This window comes from Bos indicus, chromosome 21 (genome assembly GCF_029378745.1).
Source record: "Bos indicus isolate NIAB-ARS_2022 breed Sahiwal x Tharparkar chromosome 21, NIAB-ARS_B.indTharparkar_mat_pri_1.0, whole genome shotgun sequence".
NCBI lineage: Eukaryota > Metazoa > Chordata > Mammalia > Artiodactyla > Bovidae > Bos > Bos indicus.
The window spans coordinates 19,551,338-19,573,577 of NC_091780.1; the positions used below are offsets into that span (position 1 = coordinate 19,551,338).

General features: G+C 55.6%; 1 protein-coding gene across 6 annotated transcripts in view; it reads right to left on the reverse strand.

The window, feature by feature from the left end:
• Window positions 1-21,989, reverse strand: part of NTRK3 (neurotrophic receptor tyrosine kinase 3) — a 423,069-nt gene extending 401,080 nt beyond the window's left edge. The window contains exons 1-2 of one of the 6 annotated variants that reach the window (XM_070775074.1): window positions 21,444-21,989; window positions 19,695-19,957 (exon numbers count right to left, since the gene is read on the reverse strand). In XM_070775074.1, the coding sequence (XP_070631175.1) occupies window positions 19,695-19,942 (248 nt within the window). In that variant the 5' untranslated portion in view covers window positions 19,943-19,957; window positions 21,444-21,989. Of the gene's footprint in view, window positions 1-19,694; window positions 20,583-21,443 lie in introns of those variants that run through there. The other 5 variants (XM_070775075.1, XM_070775079.1, XM_070775076.1 and 2 more) reach the window with 5 other exon arrangements.
• Between the last annotated feature and the right edge of the window lie 251 nt (window positions 21,990-22,240).

Here is a 22,240-nt window from a genome sequence, read left to right on the forward strand (position 1 = left end):
GATATCGGAGAATCCTACTTACTTGCACGCCCCAAGGAAAGATAGGATCATGGACTCAATGGACATGAGTTTGAGCAAACTCCGGGAGACAGCCCATGCTGTAGTCCATGGGGTCACAAGGAGTCAGACACAACATCTGAACAGCAACAACAGCAAACAAAGGAGAGCAATTTCCTAGCCCCACTTCCAGGAAGCTCTTCCTTTCTGCTAAACAGATACGCTGTGGTCCCAGCCCACTGAGACTTTTGGTGGGGGGAGAGGGTGTCTAACTTGGTGGTGACACAAATCAGGTACTCACCGGTAATTGCTGAAATAATTAAATTAGCTGATTCATAGGAGAGACAGTGCATAGTGCATTTGATATGGGCTGTTTTCCGATTTCCACCTGCTATCTGCTAAACATCAGACCACCAGAGACTTGTCCTCGGGGGCCCTTTTCAAACTCTGCACTGGCTCGGCTCCCTTTACCCCTTTGTTTCTCCTATGAAGGCACAACCTCCCCCACAGGGCTCCTTGGCTCACAAGGGCCAAACAAGCAGGTATGTTTAAAGCATCAGCAGCCAGAGGCACCAAAAAATGAGGACAATTCAGCTTTTCTGCACTCAAGAAGTCTAAGACTCTATTTTCATTTCAGCAGACATGCAAATTGTCTGTCTTACGGCTGTTTGAGGGCTTCCCTGGTGGCTTAGATGGTAAAGAATTTGCCTACAATGCAGGAGACCCTGGTTTTATTCCCTGGGTTGCAAAAATCCCTGGAGAAGGGAATGGCAACACACTCTAGCATTCTTGCCTGGAGAATCCCAAGGACAGAGGAGCCTGGCAGGCTACTGTCCACGGGGGTCACAAAGAGTCGGACACGACTCAGCAACTCACACACGGTTGTTCTAAGCTGACATGTATCCCCCCAAAATTCATAAGCTGAACTCCTAAGCCCCAGTACTTCCAAATGTGACTCTCTATGGAGGTAAGGTCATTAAAGAGATAATTAAGTTAAAACGGGGTCATCAGGCTCTAATGCATTATGACTGATGCTATAAAATGAAAGGATTTAGAGCACAAAAGCAGAAAAGACCATGTGAAGACACAAAAGGCTACGGCCATTGGCAAATCAAGAAGAGAGGCTTAACGTTGGTTCCATTTCAAACTACAAATCTAGTGGGTGTGGTCATCTTTTTATTGCTTGAAGCCTTTCAAGTGTCATCATAATAGAGAAAAAACAAAGGATTATGCATTAAACACCTTATTTATTCATCACCTGGAATTAATACATATTACCATTTTGTCAGATGCGAAGGTCTCCAAAACAGAAGGAAAACATCACAGATGAAGTTAAGCGTCCTGTGTTTGCCCTTCACTTCCCCTTCCTCTCTTCCTAAGCCTCTCATGAAATCACTCTGTATTCAGCCCGTGGTCTTATCTGTTTACTATGTATCTTTGTGTATAAGCAATACATTATATTGGTCATCGTGGTGTCTTTAAAATGAAGTACAGCTGATTTATGTTGTTAATTACTGCTATACAGCAAAGAGATTCAGTTATCATATATACATTTTTTTTCTCTTCTCTTCCATTATGGTTTATCACGGAATACTGAATATTTTACATATATGGTATGTCATTCTAAAACTTTTTTTTTTAAGTTTAGCCAGGTTATTACACTGAGAACAAGGTTTTCAATGCAAATGCTATGCAGGATTCTAGCCTAATGCACACATGGCTCCTCATCCTTTCCCCTCCTGAAGACATGGTGAGCTGGTTCCCAAGTGGTTTGCAATGAATATGGAACCATGGCCTCTGAAGTCAGCCTGGGTTTGAGTCCTAACTCTGCCATGAACAGCTATGGTCTTACTCAAGCTCTTGCATCTTTAAGCCTCAATCTCCTCATTTGTGAAATCAGAGCAGTTCTCCGCTCACATGTGTGTGTTAGTCGTTCAGTCATGTCTGACTCTGTGACTCCCGTGGACTGTAGCCCACCAGGCTCCTCTGTCCATGGGATTCTCCAGGCAAGAATACTGGAGTGGGTTGCCATGCCCTCCTCCAGGGGATCTTCTGGACCCAGGGATGGAACCTGCATCTCTTGTGTCTCCTGCAGTGGCAGACCGTTCATAGGATGGTGTGGATTAAATGAGACACTGCATACATTGCCTGGCCCAGAGCAAGGGCTCAAAACCAGCCGCCTTGACCTACCGTGTGCCTCAGAGGCTGAAAAGATAGAGCAATCAGTAAACACAAGTCTGGACAACGAAGACCATCTCAACGATGGCACCAGTGACAGGCAGAGCTCGGGTGGACAGAATGAAGGCCAGAGGGCTTCCAGGCAAGGGCAGGGGCCTGAGCAAAAGACTAAGAGTGGGAAACGGTTGGGGACGTTTCAGGATTGCCCAGTTGATGAGTTTGGCTGGGGCAGACGGTTCTCATGGGGGAAGAATGGGAGGTAAGACAGAGAGATCCTGAAGCCAAGAGATCCTGAACACCAACGCCAAAGGCTCAACTTCACCCCGGGAGCAATTAGGGCCGGAATGACGTTCCTGAGCTGCAGTCACCGAATTACTTCCCTGCCACCCAAACAGTTTTTTAAAGTCAACTTTGAGCCTGGGAGGCATTCCAAAACACAGCGTTCTTTCATTTCTCAATTGCATATCAGATGACATAGGTCAGAGCGTGTTTGGTCAAGCCCAGCCCCGCTGGGAAAAGGTGAGTGGGCGCCAAGGTCAGGACGGAGCCAAGCATCATTTGGGGGGAATGCAGAGAGAAGAGATGAAAGGGAAATGGAAAGAGAACCCAGCACCTGGGGAGCACCCTCAGAACGTGCTTAGGGGCGGGTAGTGTTCTTCAGCAATAAGACATTCAAACACTTCGTAGCCTGGCAAACTTCATAAAGGGCTTCCCATGTGGCGCAGTGGTAAAGAACCTGCCTGCCAACGCAGGAGACGCAAGTTTGATCCCTGGGTTGGGAAGGTCCCCCGGAGAAGGAAATGGCCACCCACTCTAGGATTCCTGTCTGGGAAATCCTATGGACAGAGGACCCCAGCAGGCAACAGTCCGTGGGGTTGCAAAGAGTCGAACGCGACTGAGCAGGCTCACAAACGTCATAAATGCCTTCCGCGGAACACCACACCAGCTCTGACCTCACTTCGGAGAGCACAGTTTGAAAGCTGCCAGTGTGACAGTCGTTCTGGAAGTGTGGTCCCTGGACCAGCAGCGTCTGCCTCACCTGGGCACTGACGAGACATGGCCTCCTCCGGCCCCATCGCAAAAACTCACAGCAGAATCAGACGCTCTGGGCTGGGGTCCGGCAGCCGGGGCTTTAGCCAGAGGACGCACGCAGAAGCATGAGGACCCCCAGGGTCTGACCCCACACCCCTCCTCCCCACAGGGTCCAGCCCCGAGACATCCTTCTGCAGCCTTGGTGCTCCCTAACCTTCCACCCAGTCCACAACCCCCGCGTTAGAAGTATGAGAGGTCAAAGCCAGAAGAGGAATCAGAAGTCACCCGGTCAAGCCTCCAGGATGAAATGTAATAAAACGGAGGCTCAGAGGCGGCCAGTGCCTTGCCCAGACTCACCCTCCAAGTCCGTGGCCATTACGGGGCAGAGCACGCCGTCCTGCCTCAGTGCCCTCACTCAGAGGACGTTCTCAGGACGCAGCCAAGACACTTGCTCCCACGAAATTCAGGGACGCCGAGCTCCACTGGGCCCCGGGGCCCCTCCTGCCCCACCCTCCTTCCCGGCACCAGTGTCAGAAACAGAACACGGCAGAACTTACTGTGCCTTACTGGCCAAGGGCGATGGGAGCTGCGGGGGCAGAGCGCAGGGTCTAGCACTAAAGCCACAGGACCGGAGCGGGTGGGTGGACAGGGACGGAGAGGGTCTGTGACACAGGGTGGGTGGGGGCGGGGGGTGTGAGCAGGGGCCTCAGAGCAGACCTGCTGATTCAAACCTCAGCTCAGCCGCTTCCTGCTCTCGTGACCCAGGACGAGTGCCAGAGCCTCTCTGTGCCTCAGTTTCCCCACACATAAAATGAAGATGCTAATGCCAACCTATCTCACTGGATTGTGCTAAGAGTGAAACAGGATTAGAATCAGATCGTCCCATATATAAAAAGAACGTGTATCTGTGTGCAACTGAGCCACTCTGCTCTACAGCAGAAATCAAACGACACTGTAAATCAACTGTACTTCAATTAAAAAATAAATTTAAAAAAAAACCAGACTGTCCTGAGAACAGCACCCGGGACCTGGTCACCGCACAGTGCCTGCCCTTCCCCGTCATCAGTCAAGTTTCCCTAGAAGATTCCTCCAGCAGCTGCTCTGCTGAAGGCAAAGCCGGGGCCCACAGAGGTGCGGGAGCCATGAGAACAAGGTGCTCTGTGCTCCAGGCAGGTGTACGCGAGCCCACAAGCTGGGATCTGCAGTGGGTCTGTGAGAGATTCTGGCAGGAATGAGCCCATTCCATTCAACAAGTCTCTTCTGAGTCCCTGTGAGGTGCCAGCTACGGCCCTCTGCACACACAGAGAGGAAAGGTCCAGGAGCCTGATGCCAGCCAGGGCACGTCGGTGCCAGGGAGTCTCTACGGGACTAAGATGCTGGCTGAGCACCCTCTCTGCCCAGTGACCCACCTGGGCAGGCACCTGGGAAGATAACAGGGTGGAGTTCCAAGGTCAGAATACTCCTGATTAGAGTCCAGGAAACAGGTGAGTCACCTGCCAGTAGCCGGGCTAGGATAGGGAGCAGGAAAGAGTGGAGCAGCCGTTTCCATGGAGACAGGACGTGACCCTGGATCATGACGCCTGCAGAAGGGGATAAGTCATTCCTCCTCCACTGCAGCTTCCCCAGGCCCGGGGAATGGCTCTGAGCTGAGAAGAAGAAGGGCAGGCCCCCGATGGGCTGGGCAGAGGGTCAACTTGGTGCTGCCGGAGGGAAGCTGGGCTCAGTCCCGGACCAACACGTGAAGCCAGTCTTCACTTGCTCTCCCAGGCGCTCACTCCATCACCTGACCCACCCCCACCCCCGGTCACCCTCTGACGAAACCTTCTCCCAGGAACTCGGCCTGGGGGCCCAAGGGGACCTGGCCACACACTCGGCACCCCAGCCCACCTTCCCCAGAGCCCGAAGGTCAACTCCAGGTGGAAAGAAAAGGGGGCTTGACCTTACACATCCTGTAACTACGGGGAGAACACAGACCCAGCTGCCCGGCAAGCACTGCCTGCGGTTTTCCTAGCTCTCACAAAAGGGGCCGGCCCAGCAGCGGCTCTCAAATAAACATGCTGAATAAATGCAGAAATCAGGAAATGAGCAAGTGCCTGGGGAGAGGCTCAGCGACACCTCCCGGAACCCGATGTTCTTGGCTTCCTCCCTCTCCAGCTCACTCCCTCCCCCAGGATGCCCCGGGGTCACCTTCCCCGTGAACCACCGGCCCCCAAATCTCTGTCTCTTACAATCAGAAAGTGACAAGAGGAGAAACACAATCTCCTCTCCTGACTTCTGTTTGCGACTTGCCCTACGATCCCACGGGGTCTCTGTGGACAGACAGCAGGACGATGAGTCAAGGTCACGGCCAAGGCTACTGTGTCCAATCAGATGAAGTCGAAAGCAGGTATATCTAGAATTTTTAAATCTCCATTTAGAAAAAGCCATCCCCTTTCCTCCTGGGGAAGCTCTATTTTCACATCTCTATGCTTTTCTTTCAAATTTTCCATTAAATACATTTTCTAAAATTCTTCCCTGCTTCTCTTGAGACAGCCCTCAGAGCTGCCACCCTGACTTGACTCTAAACTCCAAGAGAGAGGGGCCACGGCCTTCTGCGTTTGAGGGTTCCATGCCAAGGCTGAGCACCATGCCTGGCTCATGGCTGGAGCCCGGGGCTGGGACAAAAAGGGTTGGCCCCTTCTCTCCTGGGCCTGCCAGCCCAGCCAGTGCCTCTGCCCATGCTTCCCCAAGAGGGCCGGGCCTGGGTGGGTGAGGCGGGCAGCTAGACACCTGGGCCCCCATAGCCTGGGGCCAGACACAGCTCAGTCTCCACGGCGAGGGGAACACACACCAGCGCCAGGCCCCTATCGACGGTCTGTTATGCACTTGGGAGTCAGTCCTTTGAGAAGGCAGAGCACAAGGCCTCCCCCTTCAACTCCCGCCCAGGGACAGGAGCCAGACTCCCCCAGAGCACACAGGAAGCTCCTAGGCAACAGGGAACACTTGGGCCACAGGCCACATGCTCCAGAAAGCCAGGCACCTCTTTCCACGCCCTCCTCTTCACTGCCAGGGGCTTCCAGGAGCCCTCGCGCATTCCCAGGGCCTCCAAGACAAGGTTTCTGCCTAGGGACTAGGATTCCGCCCCTCCCCCACGCCCTGCCCCCTCCCCATCCCTCATGTTATTTCCCACTTGGTGTCTTGTCGCCACATTTGTTAAAATGACTGCCACTTAGGAGGTGGCAAGGAGTCAGAAACACAATCTGGAGCAAAGCTGATATTAAATAACTTCCTGAGCCTGGTGTGTCTGCCAAGGCTCCCTCCTGGATCTCAGGTGGATAATAAAGAAGCTACAAAAGATGAGGAGCCAGCGGCACCCCGATTCCAGCCTCAGAGCCACGCCTCCGTGGGGGGAAGCCCTTTCCTTCTCTGGGCTGGAGTTTCTGCACCAGGAAAGCCTAAAGTAAATCCTTCCCACGTCATCCCACACCCCTAGACACACAGATGCCCATGCGCGCACACACACACACACACGAATGCACACACACTGAGTAAAGGATATGAAATAATGTCTGACACTCAAATCCAAGCTAGACGAGCCCTCCCCATCAACCAGACCAACCATCCGCCCCCACCCTGTTTTCCAGATAAACACACTGAGCCTCAGAGATCCTGCATCTCATCGCTGAGCCCAATCAGATAGACCCAGGATGAAAGCATCTCAAGAAGAGTCAACACCCAAGGAAAACACCAGGAAGGGTCTGGCTGTTGGACGCTGGAATTGGCTGGCCACAATGAAGTCAGGCAGGTACACAGACTCAGCAGCAAACATGGCCCATGGCCATCATCACACTCGTGTCCTCAGAGGACCATCTCTAGCTGCTGGCATCGGAAGGGGAGAGAAATTCAACTGATGGGTCGTCTGATGCCTGATGCAGAGTCAGTCTCATCTGCCCAATGATGCCCACCACCGCCATCCCGCCAGGTCAGAAGACTCTGCTGTTCTCCATTCTGGCCACTTGGTGTCACTGCTGCCCCTAATGAACTGGAACCATAGAGGCTCCTTGGGGAGGAAAATGACCCACCACCCCGCTATTGCTCCCCCCAGGCGAACAGGATCCCATAAACATCTCTTGCACTGTGCCCTAATTTCACCCTTCTTCCAGAAACGAAGAGATGGTCTATCATGGAGTATCCAACATGTTCCAGACAGTTGACACACATCATGTAATTTAATTCTCACAGGAACACCTCCCAGCAACACCTGACTTTGCAAGTGAAGAAAAGGAAACCCTTAGAAATTAATTTATTCAAAGTTCAAAAAAAAAAAAAAAAAAAACAAGCAAAAAGGAGGACAAGGACTGGAACCCAAGTTTGACACCAAATTTCATGCCCATTCACTACGCACTTTGGCCTCCCTTGAGACACCAGACTCGGGGTCGGGGGTTCGGGGTACATCAAGCGGGCTTGCCATGCTCTGCAGAGGTGCTGGGAGGGACTAAGTGCAGTTTCATTCAAAGGCACAATCATATTTGTTGTTGTTGTTCCGTCGCTCAGGCGGGTCTGCTTCTTTGCAGCTCCAGACTGTAGCCCGCCAGGCTCCTCTGTCCGTGGGATTTCCCAGGCAAGAATACTGGAGTGGGGTGCCATTTCCTTCTCCAGGGGACCTTCAGACCCTGAGATTGAACCCATGTCTTCCAAGTCTCCTGCATTGTTGCTGTTGTTCGGTCGCTCAGTTGTGTCCACCTCTTTGCAACCCCATAGACTGCAGCACAACAGGCTTCCTTGTCTTTCACCATCTCCAGGAGTTTGCTCAAACTCATGCCCATTGAGTCGGTTTTGCCATCCAAGGTCGATTCTTTACCCCTGAGCCACCTGGTGAGCATATTAGGGCCGGACGACTACCGCCTCCCTCCCTGCAGAAATCGTGGTCTAGTGCCCTCTTGTGGCTGATCATGGAACTGGAATGAATGTGCATGGAAGGCTCTTTATGGGAGGGAATTTACACTTACATTCCCTTTCCCATCGAACTTATACATTCTTTCTCCCAGGGCTGGTCCTGGAACCCCATCTGTAGCTGACAAGCCTCTTCAATTACAATAACTGGAAGAGAATCATCCAGAGAGCCAGAAGCTACACTGGACAAGAAGAGCAGCAAAACCGCACAGAACAACAGCCGCAAGGGACTGGGTGCTCCTGAGTTTCCCTGCATGGAGGTTCCTGGCACCTAAGCTTCCAAGGCTGAGGAGTGGGGCAGGCAGGCCCTGCCACTTGGTTTCCCAACTGATGTCATCAGTAGCAACCATAACGGCCTCCCTGCTCTTGAGCCGACGCGTGCCTCACTCAGCCACCCCGACACTTTCCCAACTACACGCCACCTTGATCATTCTGCTGCCTCCTTATACTCTGGCCCAGGTCCCAGCTCCTATCTATTCCCACTTTTCACGGACCCAGAAATACCCCTGCCCTTCACCTCTGAGAGACTTGACTTGTATATTTGCCAGTTTGGCCTCTGTGTACCCACCAGATCCCAAGTACCTACTGCAACATCCTTTAATCAGCTGCTCTAGGAAGGTGGATCTAGGAAACCTAAATTTTCAGATGAAAAGATGGAGGCTCAGAAAGGTTAGGTAACCTGCCTAAGCTCACACAGCAGCAGCAGCTGCAGCGCCAGGATTTAAACTGAAGGCGATCTGGCCAAAGAAGCCACTACTCTCCCTATGACACTGAGTTGCCTTTCAGACAAAAGAGCCATTGAAAATATCAGGGCCCAAGAATTGTTCTAATGGAAGACCTAGGTTTAAAAGATTAATTCAGGGTAGGACAAACTGAGAAAGTAGCGCTGACATATATACACTATAGTGCGTAAGACAGATGATTAGTGGGAAGCTGCTGAACGGTACAGGGAGCCCAGCCCACTCTGTGACGACCTAGAGGGATGGAGTGGGGAAAGGGAAGCACAAGAGGGAGGGGGGATATATATAATGACTGATTCATGTTGATGGATGGCAGGGACCACCAAAATATTGTACAGCAATTATCCTCCAATTTAAAAAAATTTTTAAGAAAAAAATAAATAAAACATGCAGCTGGTACAGTGTGTAGGATGGGCTGGGAGGAGGGGAGACTGGACTCAGGAAGAGCAGACGAGGGTCATTACAAGTATCCATGCCTGTGGGTGACGTTCTGGAGAATGGTACTGAGAAGAAGAAAATGAGAGAGACCAGCATTAAGAGTTCTACACACACACACGCACGCGCACATGTGTGTGCACATTCTCATCAAAATCTTATCAGTATTATTTCCAATGAGGAAACTGTGATCAAAAAAGTAGCCAGCCCAGGGTCACACAGTTGGGAAGAGGCAGGCTTGCGAACGCAAGCTTCATTTAGCAGATGCCGCTCATAAGCAAGGTTATACAGGCAAATACTCTCCCACCCAGTAGGACAGCCATAAATGTTATCTTTATCCCTGCTCTTCAGAGGATCAGCCTCAATTAAAAAGTATCAGAAATAAGTAGATGGGGAAAGACTGACCACAACAGAGAGGGTCCTACCTGCAGCCTGGGGTCCAGCAGCCAGGAGATGGCCCTCAGGGCAGAGCTGCAAGCCCCACCCAGCCCATGGGCCCAGGTCCCACCATGAAAGTGAGAGATCCCATCTCCAAAACTGGTAACTGTGGGACAAAGCTCCTTCACGTACCAACTAGTGCACAGAACAAGACGGCACCTGCTCAGATACGAGACTGCCTGGAACAGTCAGAAAAGAGCCCAAAGCATGCACAGGACAGAAATAGGCCCCCGTGGCTCAGGAATAAAGAATCGCCTGCCAATGCAAGAGACATGGGTTCGATCCCTGATCTGGGAAGATCCTTGGAGAAGGAAATGGCAACCCACTCCAGTATTCTTGCCTGGGAAATCCCATGGACTGAGGAGCCTAATGGGCTACAGTCCATGGAGTCACAAAGAGTTGGACACGACTTCGCAACTGAACAACGACAAGCCAATCCAAGGAGGGCCCAGGACCCCGGTTTGCAAAGCACGTTGATACCCACCAATGTAGATGGGTGTCTCTGAGAACAGTGATGGTCTAGAGAGGTTGAGAGACAGCACCAAGCTCTCACGTCTGGTAAATATCAGGGCCTTGTAATTCCTGAGCAGTTACTCGGTGTGTAATTCATTCCAACACTTAGGAGTGGGACCGGGCCGGGGTGGGATGCAGGGAGAGAAAGGGGAGAGATGCCTTGGAGGTCATAAGGCTCCCTTCTCCCATGACACTAACCCCACATCATAGCCTTCTGTCAGCCTCTCTGTGTCCCCATCAAGACTGATCTTCCTGGGCAGGAACCATCCCCCGTTCATTCATCTCCATTACCCCTGAGCAGATGACTGACCCCTCCTGCTGTTGCTCAGACAGACTTGGAGGGAAGGAGGGCGCTCCAGCCGACATCCTTCACCCAAGGTACTCTCCCAGCCGCCTCCTGGGGGAAACTCAGGTCCAGGAGACTCACGTGCCTGGGCTGCAGATATGGTGCAGGCAGGACCAGCTCTGCTGAGGGAGGCCCCGCCTAGGGGAGAGACCTACCTCCCTGCTCAAGAAAGGCTCTGCAAGCCAGGCCAGCCAGTGAGCATCTCGCCGGACTAGAGAGCCGCAACCCCAGCTCCAGGCAAAGGCAGCCGTGGATCGTCTCGTGCGCAGCACTGCCCTCTGGTGGCCCCCGGGAGCCTAGACGCAGACGATCTCGGCAGGCAGGAAGCCAAAGGCGTTAAGGCTTGTTTACGGGGACCTCAGTCGTGATGTGCAGAGAACACGGAAGAGATGCAGTTGTGCGTGCGCAAAGACGCCCCCGATGCGCGCAGACAGCCCGTTTTACCGTGGGAGGCAGCCCAGATTAGGACTGCGAGTCTAAGACTGCTCCCTTCATCCCCTCTCTCTTTGCAGGAGTCTAAGGGCTCCTTTCCCTGCCTCTGGAAGAGCCTAGATCCCTCAGCCCCAGAGCAGATGCTAGCAGAGGGCGGGAGGACGAGAGCCTCACCAGCTGGGGAGGCGGCCTTGTGCGTTCTGGTCTCGCAGTGCTAGAAACTCGCTGGGTGACTGAGTCCAGTCTATTCATTTCTCTGGAGCCTCAGGTTCCCGCTCTGTAAAACAGGGTTTGGCCCCAATTGTTCCTGAGCCCCTTTCCAGGTCATGATTTATGGTTACAAAGTCTTGATCTTTTGTCATAATTCAAAAACACTCCCAGACATCTATAAATGAAAACAACCAACATGGCGCCCTAGCGCTTGGGAGTCTATGGAGTGTGCGTGTGATCGCCCTGACCTGGCAGTGACCCCGAGAGGGAGACAGGCTCCCATTTCTAGAGGTGATCCCAGCTCCCAGAAGGGGAAACTGAGGGACTCCCAGATTGGGTGAACTCTTCAAGCCAAGCAGCAGCAAAATGGGGTGTTTCCACAGACTCCTGCCCTGCAGTCTCAGCAGTTTGCTGGGACCCCAGCTCGCTCCCTGGGGACAACTGGAACCACCCGCTCCCCATGTTCATCCCTATAGAGAGACAGAGCATCCCTGGGCAAGGGGGACTGAGACACAGGGCAAGAGTAAGGGTGTGTGTGTGTGAGTCGCTCAGCCCTGTCTGACTCTTCACTACCCCAGAGAGTGTAGCCCGCCAAGCCTCCCCCGTCCATGGGATTCTCCAGGCAAGAATACTGGAGTGGGTTGGCCATCTCCTTCTCCAAGAAGAGAAAGGGCAGAGGGAGGTAAAGGCTGCTCATTTGAGGAGGAGGCAACAGAAACATCAGGAAGAACTAGAATTCACCCTCCAGGAAGATGCTCTAAACATCAGCTTCTAGCTCGAGATGGAGACACCAGACATCCCCTTGTGCTCCACATCCAGTGGCAGCCTTAGAACTCCAAACTTGAACTGGGAGAAGCCGCCCCACCCTCCGCTCTTCCATCCAGGCTGTCTCTGGCCATGGGCAATCGGGGACACAGTCCTGCTGACCGTGTCTCAGCCCAGAGCGGAGCTGGCAGGGACCCAGCGGCCAGCTTCCTGAATCTCCGCCAGTCTCAGCTGGCACCTGGTCTCCTAGGGGAATTGACCTGACCTCAGAAACCGGGACACCAGGGGGTGGCCAAGGAGGTCTGGGGAGAGGGCTTGGCTGAGACACGGCCTTGGGGAGGCTGCTGTCGGGAACAGGGCAGGAGGACCCCAAGTCTCCCTCATCATTACATCCTGTCTGTGTCAGCACTGGCCACGGCAGACTGGCCAACACCAGACCCACCACTCTGTCATTCGCCTTCCTCTCCAAGCCCAGCCAGGGGAGTTAGGGAACTGGACAATTATAAAGGATCCTCCTAAACCTTCATAAAATCATTTTTCAAAAACCTTTTACTTTATGATTAATTTATCTGGATGGTCATAGATTCATGAATGCATGTGTATAGCTGTATATATTCACATGCATAAAGGGTACTGCAAAAGAGAATAGGCAACACTGAATGTCAGACTCCTTTGCCACTGATTGGCTGTGTGAAAGGACGAGGGTCACATGCCAACTCTGGACTTGTTTTTCCCATCTGTAAAATGGGATTCATAATAGTGCTTATCTCAGAGAATTGGTGCGAGGCCATGATGGGGTATTTATTGCCTCTGAAGTGCTTGGAACAGTGTCTGGAACATAGTAGGTGCTGTCATGAGTTACCACTAGTATCGATAGCTTTCCCTTTACCCGGCATGACACAGGCCACTGACTCTCAGAGTGCTGCTATAACCGTAGTTGTAATTATTATTCTTATCTCAGAGAGAAGGCAACTGATGCCCAGAGAAGGAAAGGGGTTTGTCCAGAGCTAGGAAAAGGCCAGGTCTCGGAGAGCTGATGGGGAAACCAGCTGCCACCTTCTACTCCCTACTGGATGATTCTGTCTGGGGAGAGAATCCTGAATCTTCCGCCACCCAAATGGGGCACACTTTCGATGGGACAAGTCAGATGCGAGGACGGGGGCAAAGGGGAAGTCAGAAAGGACAGGCTCCAAGCCGACTGCACCCACAGATCCTGGAGCCCTCTATGTAAATAGAGCTCAGCAGAGGCCTCAACGTGGTTCTAATTGGCGTGGGCTGCAGGCTGCGAAGAGCCTAGGGCTGCCAGCCTTGCATAGTTGCTGCCTCTGGGGACCCTAGATTTGGAATCATCACCCCAGAGGGAGACACAGTCGTGGGCGAGGCTCTGGCTTTGACAGAGTGCCCAGAGAGACTGCCAGAGCCGAGTGGGAGAAGATGGGCTGGCACCTGGGCAGGCACGTCCTCCAGCAGCCCAAGAGGGCCCACAACTCCCTGCCCCTCTCTGTGCCTCTCCTGGGACCCTTGCAGGGAACATAAGGGAGAAGCTGACTCAAGAGGTCCCTTCCAGCTCTGAATTCCAGGAGGCCCTGCCCTCAGAAGGTAGGCAGAAATGTGAGGATCCTTGTGAGGGTTCCACTGGGCGTTGGGCTTCTGGAGTCTTCATCCCTGATGGTCTAATGAGCGAATCCATCAAAGAGGGGTTGCAGGCATGCCCGGCCCTGGAGCGTCTGTGTTTCTCAAAGTGGAGGCCAGCAAGGCTCAAGGGATGACAGATGACCTGAGCTGAGGGCTCAGTGGGTAATTGGTAGAGCCGGGGGCCCAAGTCCAGCCTTCACTCAGGCCACAGTTAGACCCAGCTGCCAGGACACTCAGCTGCCCTCCACAAGGCCCTCCCAGATGGGCTGCTGCCTTAATGCTGCCCCTAGGCAGAAAAGGAACTTCCTGGATAAAAACGATCTGCCTGACTCGGGAGCCAGAGAGGCCATGAAGGGAGCATGGTTGGGGGCCGGAGGAGAGGTGGGTAGCGGGGGGCTCAAGGCTCTTCCAGATCTTTCCTTCTGTGAGACACTCAAGTTCTCCCCTTCATTTTGTTTGGTAAATCAAGACAATAGGGCTAATAATCCCTGCTTCTTCAAGGAGCTGTGGCAAAAATAAATGAACAACTGGAAACTGGAAACCAAGGCAGAAATGAATAGGGTGGATTCATGGAGGTGAAGGATTTGCTACAAGGGACAAAGGGCAGGACCCGGAGGGCTACTGGAGACTGTCTTTTGAGCACTGGCCTGGCCTCGGGTCTATGGGGCCCTAGGAATCCTGATCCCCCTGCCAGCCCGCCTGCCCCCTCCTCCCACACCACGGCTCCCCCTGCCAATTCATCAACCTTCCCTTGGGACAGAGCCAAGAAGGGGAGCCAGGCCTTCAGGACCACCTCTCCTAGTGCTGGCCCAGGCCCTGCCAATCCCAACAGCAGGCCCTGAGCTTTTCTAATTATGCATGCTTAAGCAATAAAAATTTCATCATGTAACCTCCAAACATGCCTATTTACTAAATTATATGCTTATACATCTTCCATCCATACATTAAATATTAAATATTCCCCTTTCTCAACGAGAATAACTTGAAATAGAAGTTCTAACGTTTTCTTCTCACACCCAGCAGAGGCCCCTGCTTGGGCAAGGAGCTGAAGCTTGGCAGGGGCTATCTCCCCGCCTTGAGCTCACGGTACAGAAGCGGGGCTCATGAGAGGCCTCCAGTGAGAGTCCACAGGCTTCAGTGCATTCTTGCTAAGCATGACACTTGGTCTTGGCAGTTGACTCCACACTGGGGAGCCCAGAGTCCTCCAGAGGTGGACGGGGAAGGAAGGGGAGACAATGGCCAGCAAGGGGACACCTGCTGCCCTCCTCAGGGTGGCATCATGGGGGTCAGCACCAAGCCCAGGGGTGGTGCCCTTAGAAGTGGTCCAGCAGAGCCTCCTTGGGCCCTGGGATGGCATATGTTCAAGCCGGAAAGGACACTGCCCCATGGTCTCAATTCATAGTTGAATTTCCAGGCTCAGAAAGGCTACAGTCTTCTATCGTGGTCCACAGAGGGTAAGGGACAATCTAGGGGGGTTGACTCACATGACCCATCCCTTTCTCTAACCCTACCCTTCCACTGGCCAACTGGACGCCCCAAAGGGAGGCTGGAAATGGTGTCTGTAGTCCCAGGATAAGCCACTGGATGCAGCCCTCAAGATGGGGGACCCAGGCAGCAGCAGAGATGCCATGAGCCTGGGGTCAAAATCCACCCCAAGGGAGGGTCACAGGTTACCCACACTCTCGGCAAAGGGCCAGCTGGGACAGGGGCCGAGTCCGCCCCCAACAGTCAAAGAGGAGGGGGCAGCAGGCAGAGACCAGTGGGGCAAGAATGGAGGTGGCATCAGGGCCCTCCCCCTGCACAGTCTCAGCGTTCCACTTCCGCTATGCACGAGAGTGGTCTGCCACTTGCAGGATGCTGAGCTGACAACCGAGTTCCAGGCTCAGCCCTCAGGGGGCTAGCTCTCTCAAAGCTAGGGCCAGGCTGGGCTGGTTTTATCCAAAACTGTCACATGCTAGGTCCCCTGGAGCTGCAAGATGGATGTCCTGGGCCCCAGGGTGCTCCTCAGAAGACTGAGCTGGGCTCAGGGTTCTGGCTCCCGGGAGGGTCCTCCAGGGAATGCCTGGAACCCCCCTCCCACAGCCTGGCGTCCACACAAAAGCTCGGGACCTCTGCAGTCCACGGTCCCCAGCTTCTCTCCAGGGCTATACCCACTCCCCCTTCTAAATTTCACCCCCAAAACCCTTAACATCTCTGTCTACCTCCCTCAGGCCTAGCCTCAGTTTGGGGGCTTCTGAGTGAGCCCCATGATGTTCTTGGGGCCTGGCTCCCACCGCTGCCTACAATCCGGTTCTCACTGGTAACTGTCAAGGCTGGCTCTGCCCATGACCCTCAGAAAGACTGAGAATCAAGGAGTCAGTGTAGCAGCAAGCGAAGCCCCAAATGATCCTTCACCCAGACAGGGGAGGGCCTTCCAGGAAGACAGAGGAAATAAAGGGACCAGAGCCCTGGAAACGCCAGGGGCCCCACTGGTGGCTCAGGGTCCCAGCCAAGAGCCCATGTTCTTCTCAAGCCAAAGAACACCCAGCCCAGAGATGCTGTCTTCTTTCCCTGGTCTTTCTAACAGCCTGAGGATGCACGGTTCCAACCCAGCCCCAGGCAGGCTTGGTCTCCAGACGCCCAGACGGCCCCCCTCCCCGCCACCACCCTTCTGCCTTTGTGACGTCAGAGCCGGCTTGGGCGCGGCTGCGCATGGACCCTTCTAGGTAAGGTTACTGTATGTCAGGAGCTTCAACCACAGAGGGACTGGCCTTCTGAACAGAAAGAGGCCAAAAGGGAGGGCGCTTGGGGAGGGACAGAGGTGAGACTCACGCGTCTGCCTTGAGGCCTTGCATCTGATCTCCTCCTGATGCCGGTGGGGCTGCCAACTCCCCATCAGAGGCACCCTCAGTCAGCCTCCCACGGGGGAGGCAGGAACCAACCCACATGCCAGCCCAAAGAGGAAGGACCACAGGAAACCTCTAGTTCCTCTGAAAACTCAGGTGTCATCAGTTCAGCACCTGAAGGAGAAACCTCAGGACCCCAGAGCCCCAGGAACAGGCGGGTGGCTGGGTGGCAGTCACCCCTGATTCCCTTAGCTAAGGCTGCTGGAACTCCAGAATGTGCCCCAGCCTCTTCCTCAGCCCCCAGAGCCTGTCCAAGCTGCACCCCCAGACATACAGCAGCATTAAGGGCTTCAGGCTGATGGAGGGCTGGGGTACCCCTTTGACACCTTATCTATGATACCATCAGACATCTGAAGAACACATTCCTTTCCAGCAAAGCCCAGGGTTGGAGTGAAGCCCCCCTCCCAGGTCCCACTAAATGAAGGCCCCCTCTTCTGCCCAGAGGGCTCCTGTCTGCCCTCAAGCCTCCATGCGCAGCCCTGCAGAGTGGGGGGCCTGGGCTTTGGGGTGGGACCTCAGCCCTGCAGAGGTCTAAGCCTGGCTCACTGCTTGGGGCTGTGCGCCCCCAGGAGCCATTTGGCAGCCAGAGCCTCCCTCATGGGGTAAGATACGGAGGGGTGACATCTGCTTCCCAGGGCGGGCAGACCTCCCCTCCTTCTCTCCACGGTCATCTGCCTCCAGGCCAGGAGGCTGGACCCTTCCCCAGTTCAGTCATACCAGCCACGGATATAACAGGGCACTGGGGAGAAGGGGTGAGGAAGGGTCATCCTACCCGTGACCTCTGACCTTCCCCCACCTGCCGCTCTGCACAGCTCCTGTGGGAATCCAGTTGCCTGGCTCTGAGGTGTTAGGGTGTCTTCAAGGAAAGGAGTCCCAACTCCCAGGCAAAGAGTTGGAGTCCTGACACAAGGATGGAGACCCCCACAGAGGGACTCCCAATCTACTCCTGGCTCCCTGTCCCCACAGTTGCCCTTTTGGTCCTTCAGTGGCACAGGGGATAAGAAGCCACTTCCTCCCTTCCCGTCACTGACCTCTCCAGCAGTCCCATCTTAGACCCTCCGCCTGGAAAGATCAACCAGCTCTTCCCTGTCAAACTGCCTCCCCAAGCTTCATTTTTTCAGAGGGACCATTTTTCAGAGGACTGCTGCGTGGCCGTGAAAAGCCTACGTGATTGTGACCCTCCCTGCCTCCCACTGGCTTCCTACAGACACACACATCCTTGGAGCAGAGAACAGGCTGAGTGAAGCTCACCAGCTTCCAGAGACCCACGGTGGGTACCCGGGCCACCATCTCTCCAGCTCTTGACCCGCCCTATCCCCTGGAAATCCCCAGGTCCAGCTCCTGAGCTCCTGAACCCACTGCTGGGCTGCCCTGAAACCCCCCACCCCACCCCGCCACACACACCCGCCCCACAGGGTACTTCCAAGGCAGAGTTTCCGGGGCAATCTCACTCCCACCCTCCTCACTGCATCCTCAGGGAGGCCAAGATGCTGTGGCCTGCAGGTGGGAGAGGCTGCGCTGGGTCCGTGCCGTTTTCTCCTGCCCTCCCCTCCACCCCACCCTTGGCTGTTTATTTTGTCACCCCAGGGCCAGCTGGGTTGAAGGTGGTGAAGTTGGGTTGGGGGGCGGGTGGTGGTGAATGGTCCAGCCAAGATATGGGCCAAGCTTGTCTCCTGAGCCAGGATTCAGGGGGCACCTCCTAAGCTGCACACTTCCCTCAAACTGTTAGCTGAAAGAACACGAGCAGCGTCTCCATTAAGCCAAGAGGGCTGGTGGGCTTGGGAGTGAGCAGGACCGCAATTCCTCCTGGCTTTATAGCCCCATCGGACTGGGGGCCAAGGCACGGGGAGGTCTGATGCTTAGGAGAACAGTTCCCACGGCTGAATCTGCCCAAATGCCTTCCTCAGACGCCAGCCAGCACTTCAGTGTCAACGCTTCTCAGCATCCCACCCACTCTGGGGGTCTCCAAGGAGTGGGGGCCTTGTCGGGGGGAGACAGGCGAGAGCTATCTCCTGAACCCTCACTATGCCCTCCACACCCTTCCCTGGATGGTAGGATGCGGGGGGCGGGGCGGTGGGGGGGGTCACCTGGCTGAGGTCAGTGGAAGAGAATCTGGACAGGCTCCCTCTCTCCGCCCTGGCGTCTGACCCCCACCCCGCCAAAGAAAAATGCCACCCCCCCCCCAGAAAAAAAAGAGCAGGCTACCATAGGTCTCACTCAGATGGGGCAGAACCAAGCAAATGCCAGTCGGAGTTCGATTTTTCGAATAAACGATCACAGAAGAAGCCCCATCTCCCAAACACGCAAGCCTTCCCTCCTCCCTTCAGCAGCCTGACTCGGAATTACTGGAACAGTTATCAAAGCTCAAAGAGGAACGGGATCTGTAGGCGCCGAGATGCAGATGAGGGTGGGAATCAGGGGGTGGGGGGGTGGCTGTCTCGGAAATGCCCAAAATGGGGTGGGAGAGGGCGGGCGAGAGGGAAGAGGAAGGGGTAGGCGTCCATGACTGCCTCGACAGGTCCAAAGTCTCCCAGCGAACAGTCAGCTTCCAACTTGTTTACTTGACGGCGTGTTTTGAGGTTTCCAAACGGAAAGAGTTAAACCTCTCTGCTGGATCGAGAGCAGTCCCTATCTGTCACCTTTCCTCCCGGCTAAGCGCTGCCGCCGCCGCCACTGTCGCTGCCCGGCGCCGCTGCCAGGGAATCGAACCTCGTCTACTTTATTCCACTTGAGCGTGGCCAAACTGTTGCTATTTAGTGGGGGGCCAAGAACCCGATTCACACCCTCGAAACGAGCCGCAGCGGGTGGGGGGTGGGGGCGGGAGCCGGGTCCCGCGTGCCCTGGCCGCTGGGGTCCTCTCGGGGGAGAGGCACACACACGCGCGCGCGCGCGCACACACACACACACACACACACACACACACACACACACACACGCATCGCCGGATCACGCCTCGCCAAGGCCGGAGTCACCTGGAATACGCAGCCCGGGAGCATCTCCCGAGCCAGAGCGAGCCTAACGCGCGCCCAGCGGGAGGCGGGCAGCGGCTAGCTGGGGCGGGCGGAGGGCCGGCTCCCGGCTGCGGGCCGGCGGGCGAGAGCGAGACGCGGAGCGAGGGGAGAGGCGGCGGGGCTGGGGAGCGGCCGCCTGACTTACATGGAAGTGATATTCCTTGAGATGTCCGTGATGTTGATGCTGGCGTTCCCATTGCTGTTCCCTGAATCCTGCCCTTCCAGGAGCGGGAAGAGGTTCCCATCGTCCGGCCGCCGGCAATTGATCTCAGTCTTGCTGCAGACACAATTTGCAGGGCAAGCCAACACGGAGCCCACATAGTCCAGCCAGACGCTTCCCAGCAAGAAAATCCGCCAGAAACTACACTTGGCTGGGCAAAGAGAGACATCCATCTCCGATCGCTGCTTCTAAAAAAGAGGAGGAGGAGAGGAGAGGGGGTGGGGTGGGGGGAGTGGGGAGAGCTGGGGGGGAAGGAAACAAAGACGGCGAGGGAGGGGGGAAGGGGGAGGGGGCCTCTGCCTTTGAAACGCCGTGCGATCAGATGCAAAATCCTTCAGCGTCTGAAACCATCGCGGCCGCCGCCGCCGCCGCTGGGTGGGAGCCGCGGGGAGCGCCTAGTGCCGCGGTCTGCCTGGCATGGTGGCCGGCTCGGCGCTCGCCGGCTCGCCGGGTCCGGGGGCTCGGGAAGCGAGCCGACTGCTCTCCGACTCCGAGACTTTGCAGGGTGGCAACAGACGGTGGGGAGGCAAAAAAAAAAAAAAGGCAAAAGGAAAATATGGTGCGAAAGTCACCAAGTCCCACCTACTGGGCAGAATTAAAACGGACACACCTGCAAAATACACACACTCACACACACTCACACATCCATACACCCGGCGCCGGGAGGAGGGGAAGATGCAGTCGGAGCCGCAGCAGCCGCCGCGAATGGCTCGCCGCGCGCCTGCAGAAATGCACAAGTGCTCCGAGCCTTACGAAACGCACGGGTTATCGGAGCGTCTTCCTCGGCCCCCTCCCTCTCTCCCCCTCCCTCCTCCTCTCCCCTCCCTCCTCGCGGCCTCCTCGCCCCCACCCCCCGCCCCGGCTGGGAGCGGCAAGAGAGCGGAATCTCCCCCCTCCCTCCCTCTCCCACTCCCCTCCCCACACCCCTCTGCCTCTCTCCCCGCCCGTCCTCTCCCCTCCTCCCCACCCACCCACCCACCCACTCGCCGGCTCCCGGCGCTCGCCCGCACCGCCACCCGCAGCCGCGCGACCGCCCGCTCCACGCCTAGCGGCCCGGCGCCCGCTCGCCGCAGCCCAGGGAAAAGCCAGACGGAAGGGGAAAAGTTGCAGTTGGGATTGCGAGGGTCTGGACTGGGGAGGGGGACTTGGCGAGCTGGCGGCGCGACGCGGAAAGGCGCTCTCCTTTCCACTTTTTGGCCCTAGCGCTGCCCGGTTTTGCTGCAATCCGGACCGCGAAAGGAAGTGAAATGAACGCGGCCGAGGTGACCGGGGAGCGCTCCCAAGCCCGGCTGGGTTGGGGAGGGGCACAGGCTCGGAGACGGCGATTGGGAGTGCGAGGGCGCACAGGAACCCCAGAGAGGCGCCCAGGGCCAGGGACCCGCGCCACGAACGCGCGGTCCTCGGTCTACGCGACACTCGTTTCCGTAATCTAGACTCCGGGACCTAGGATCGGCTGGGAGGGGACTGCGGGACACGGCTGGGTAGGTGCCCCCGCGCCCCCTGCGCCTTCTTGGCGGCGGATTTTGCGTCCTTGGGAGCCGAGAAGGAAGGAACTAGCGCCGAAAGGGCTGCACTGGAGATCCGAGGTGGCTCGAGGCGAACCGTGCGTGCGAGAAAAACCGCCGGGGAAATTGAAATGCAAGGGGCATTTTTTGGCAAGCACCAGGCCAGTACCGTCAGAGGCCGGCTTCTCGGGCTCGGCGATCGGGTGCGCTGCGCTGGCTGCCGGGCGAGGGGGTGGGCGAGCTGCTTTCTCCGGATTCGGGGGCACAGGACCTCCCCCCCCTTCCCTCCCACACAAGCACCCCTTCCTGGTAGGGGCGCAAAGCAGGTGCAGCCTGACACGCGAGCTCGGTTCCCCGCGGGAGAGGAGGCGAGCCCCCGTTCTTCGCCTTGGTAGCGATTTTTCTTTTTAATCAAACGTCAGAATGCCAAGTGTGAGATGTTTGCTGAGACAACCGGAGCATTCGCGGTGGGAAAGGAGAAGAAAGGGTTAGGAAAGTCCGAGCAGGCAGACACACTACAGCATTCACACGCAGAAGAAAGCGGCGCTCTCCTCGCCGACTTGGAGGAGGGCAGGCGAGGAAGCGAACACGCTGAATTCAGCTGCATCCAGCATCTGAAAGGATTCTCCCCCGCCCCCCTGTGGATTCCGATGCAGGTCATGCAACTTGCGGACAAGACGGGGGGATGGGGGAGATGCGGGTGCCACCGGCCCGACCCGGGCGCAGTCTCAGGCTGGCTGGGCGCCTGCGAGTGGCTCTGTCGCTGTGAGTAAACTTGGAAGCAAAAAAAAAAAGAAAGAAAGAAAAGAACGTGTCTATAAAAGGCAATTTTTCCCGACTCCCTCTCACATTCCACCTTCCCTTGGCCTCGGTGAGACTTTTACCCCCTGTTGCCAGTGTGGCCTCCATACCAGACTGGCATTTTGCCCTCCCACCAGCAGGAGGGGACAGAGAGTGGAGACCTTC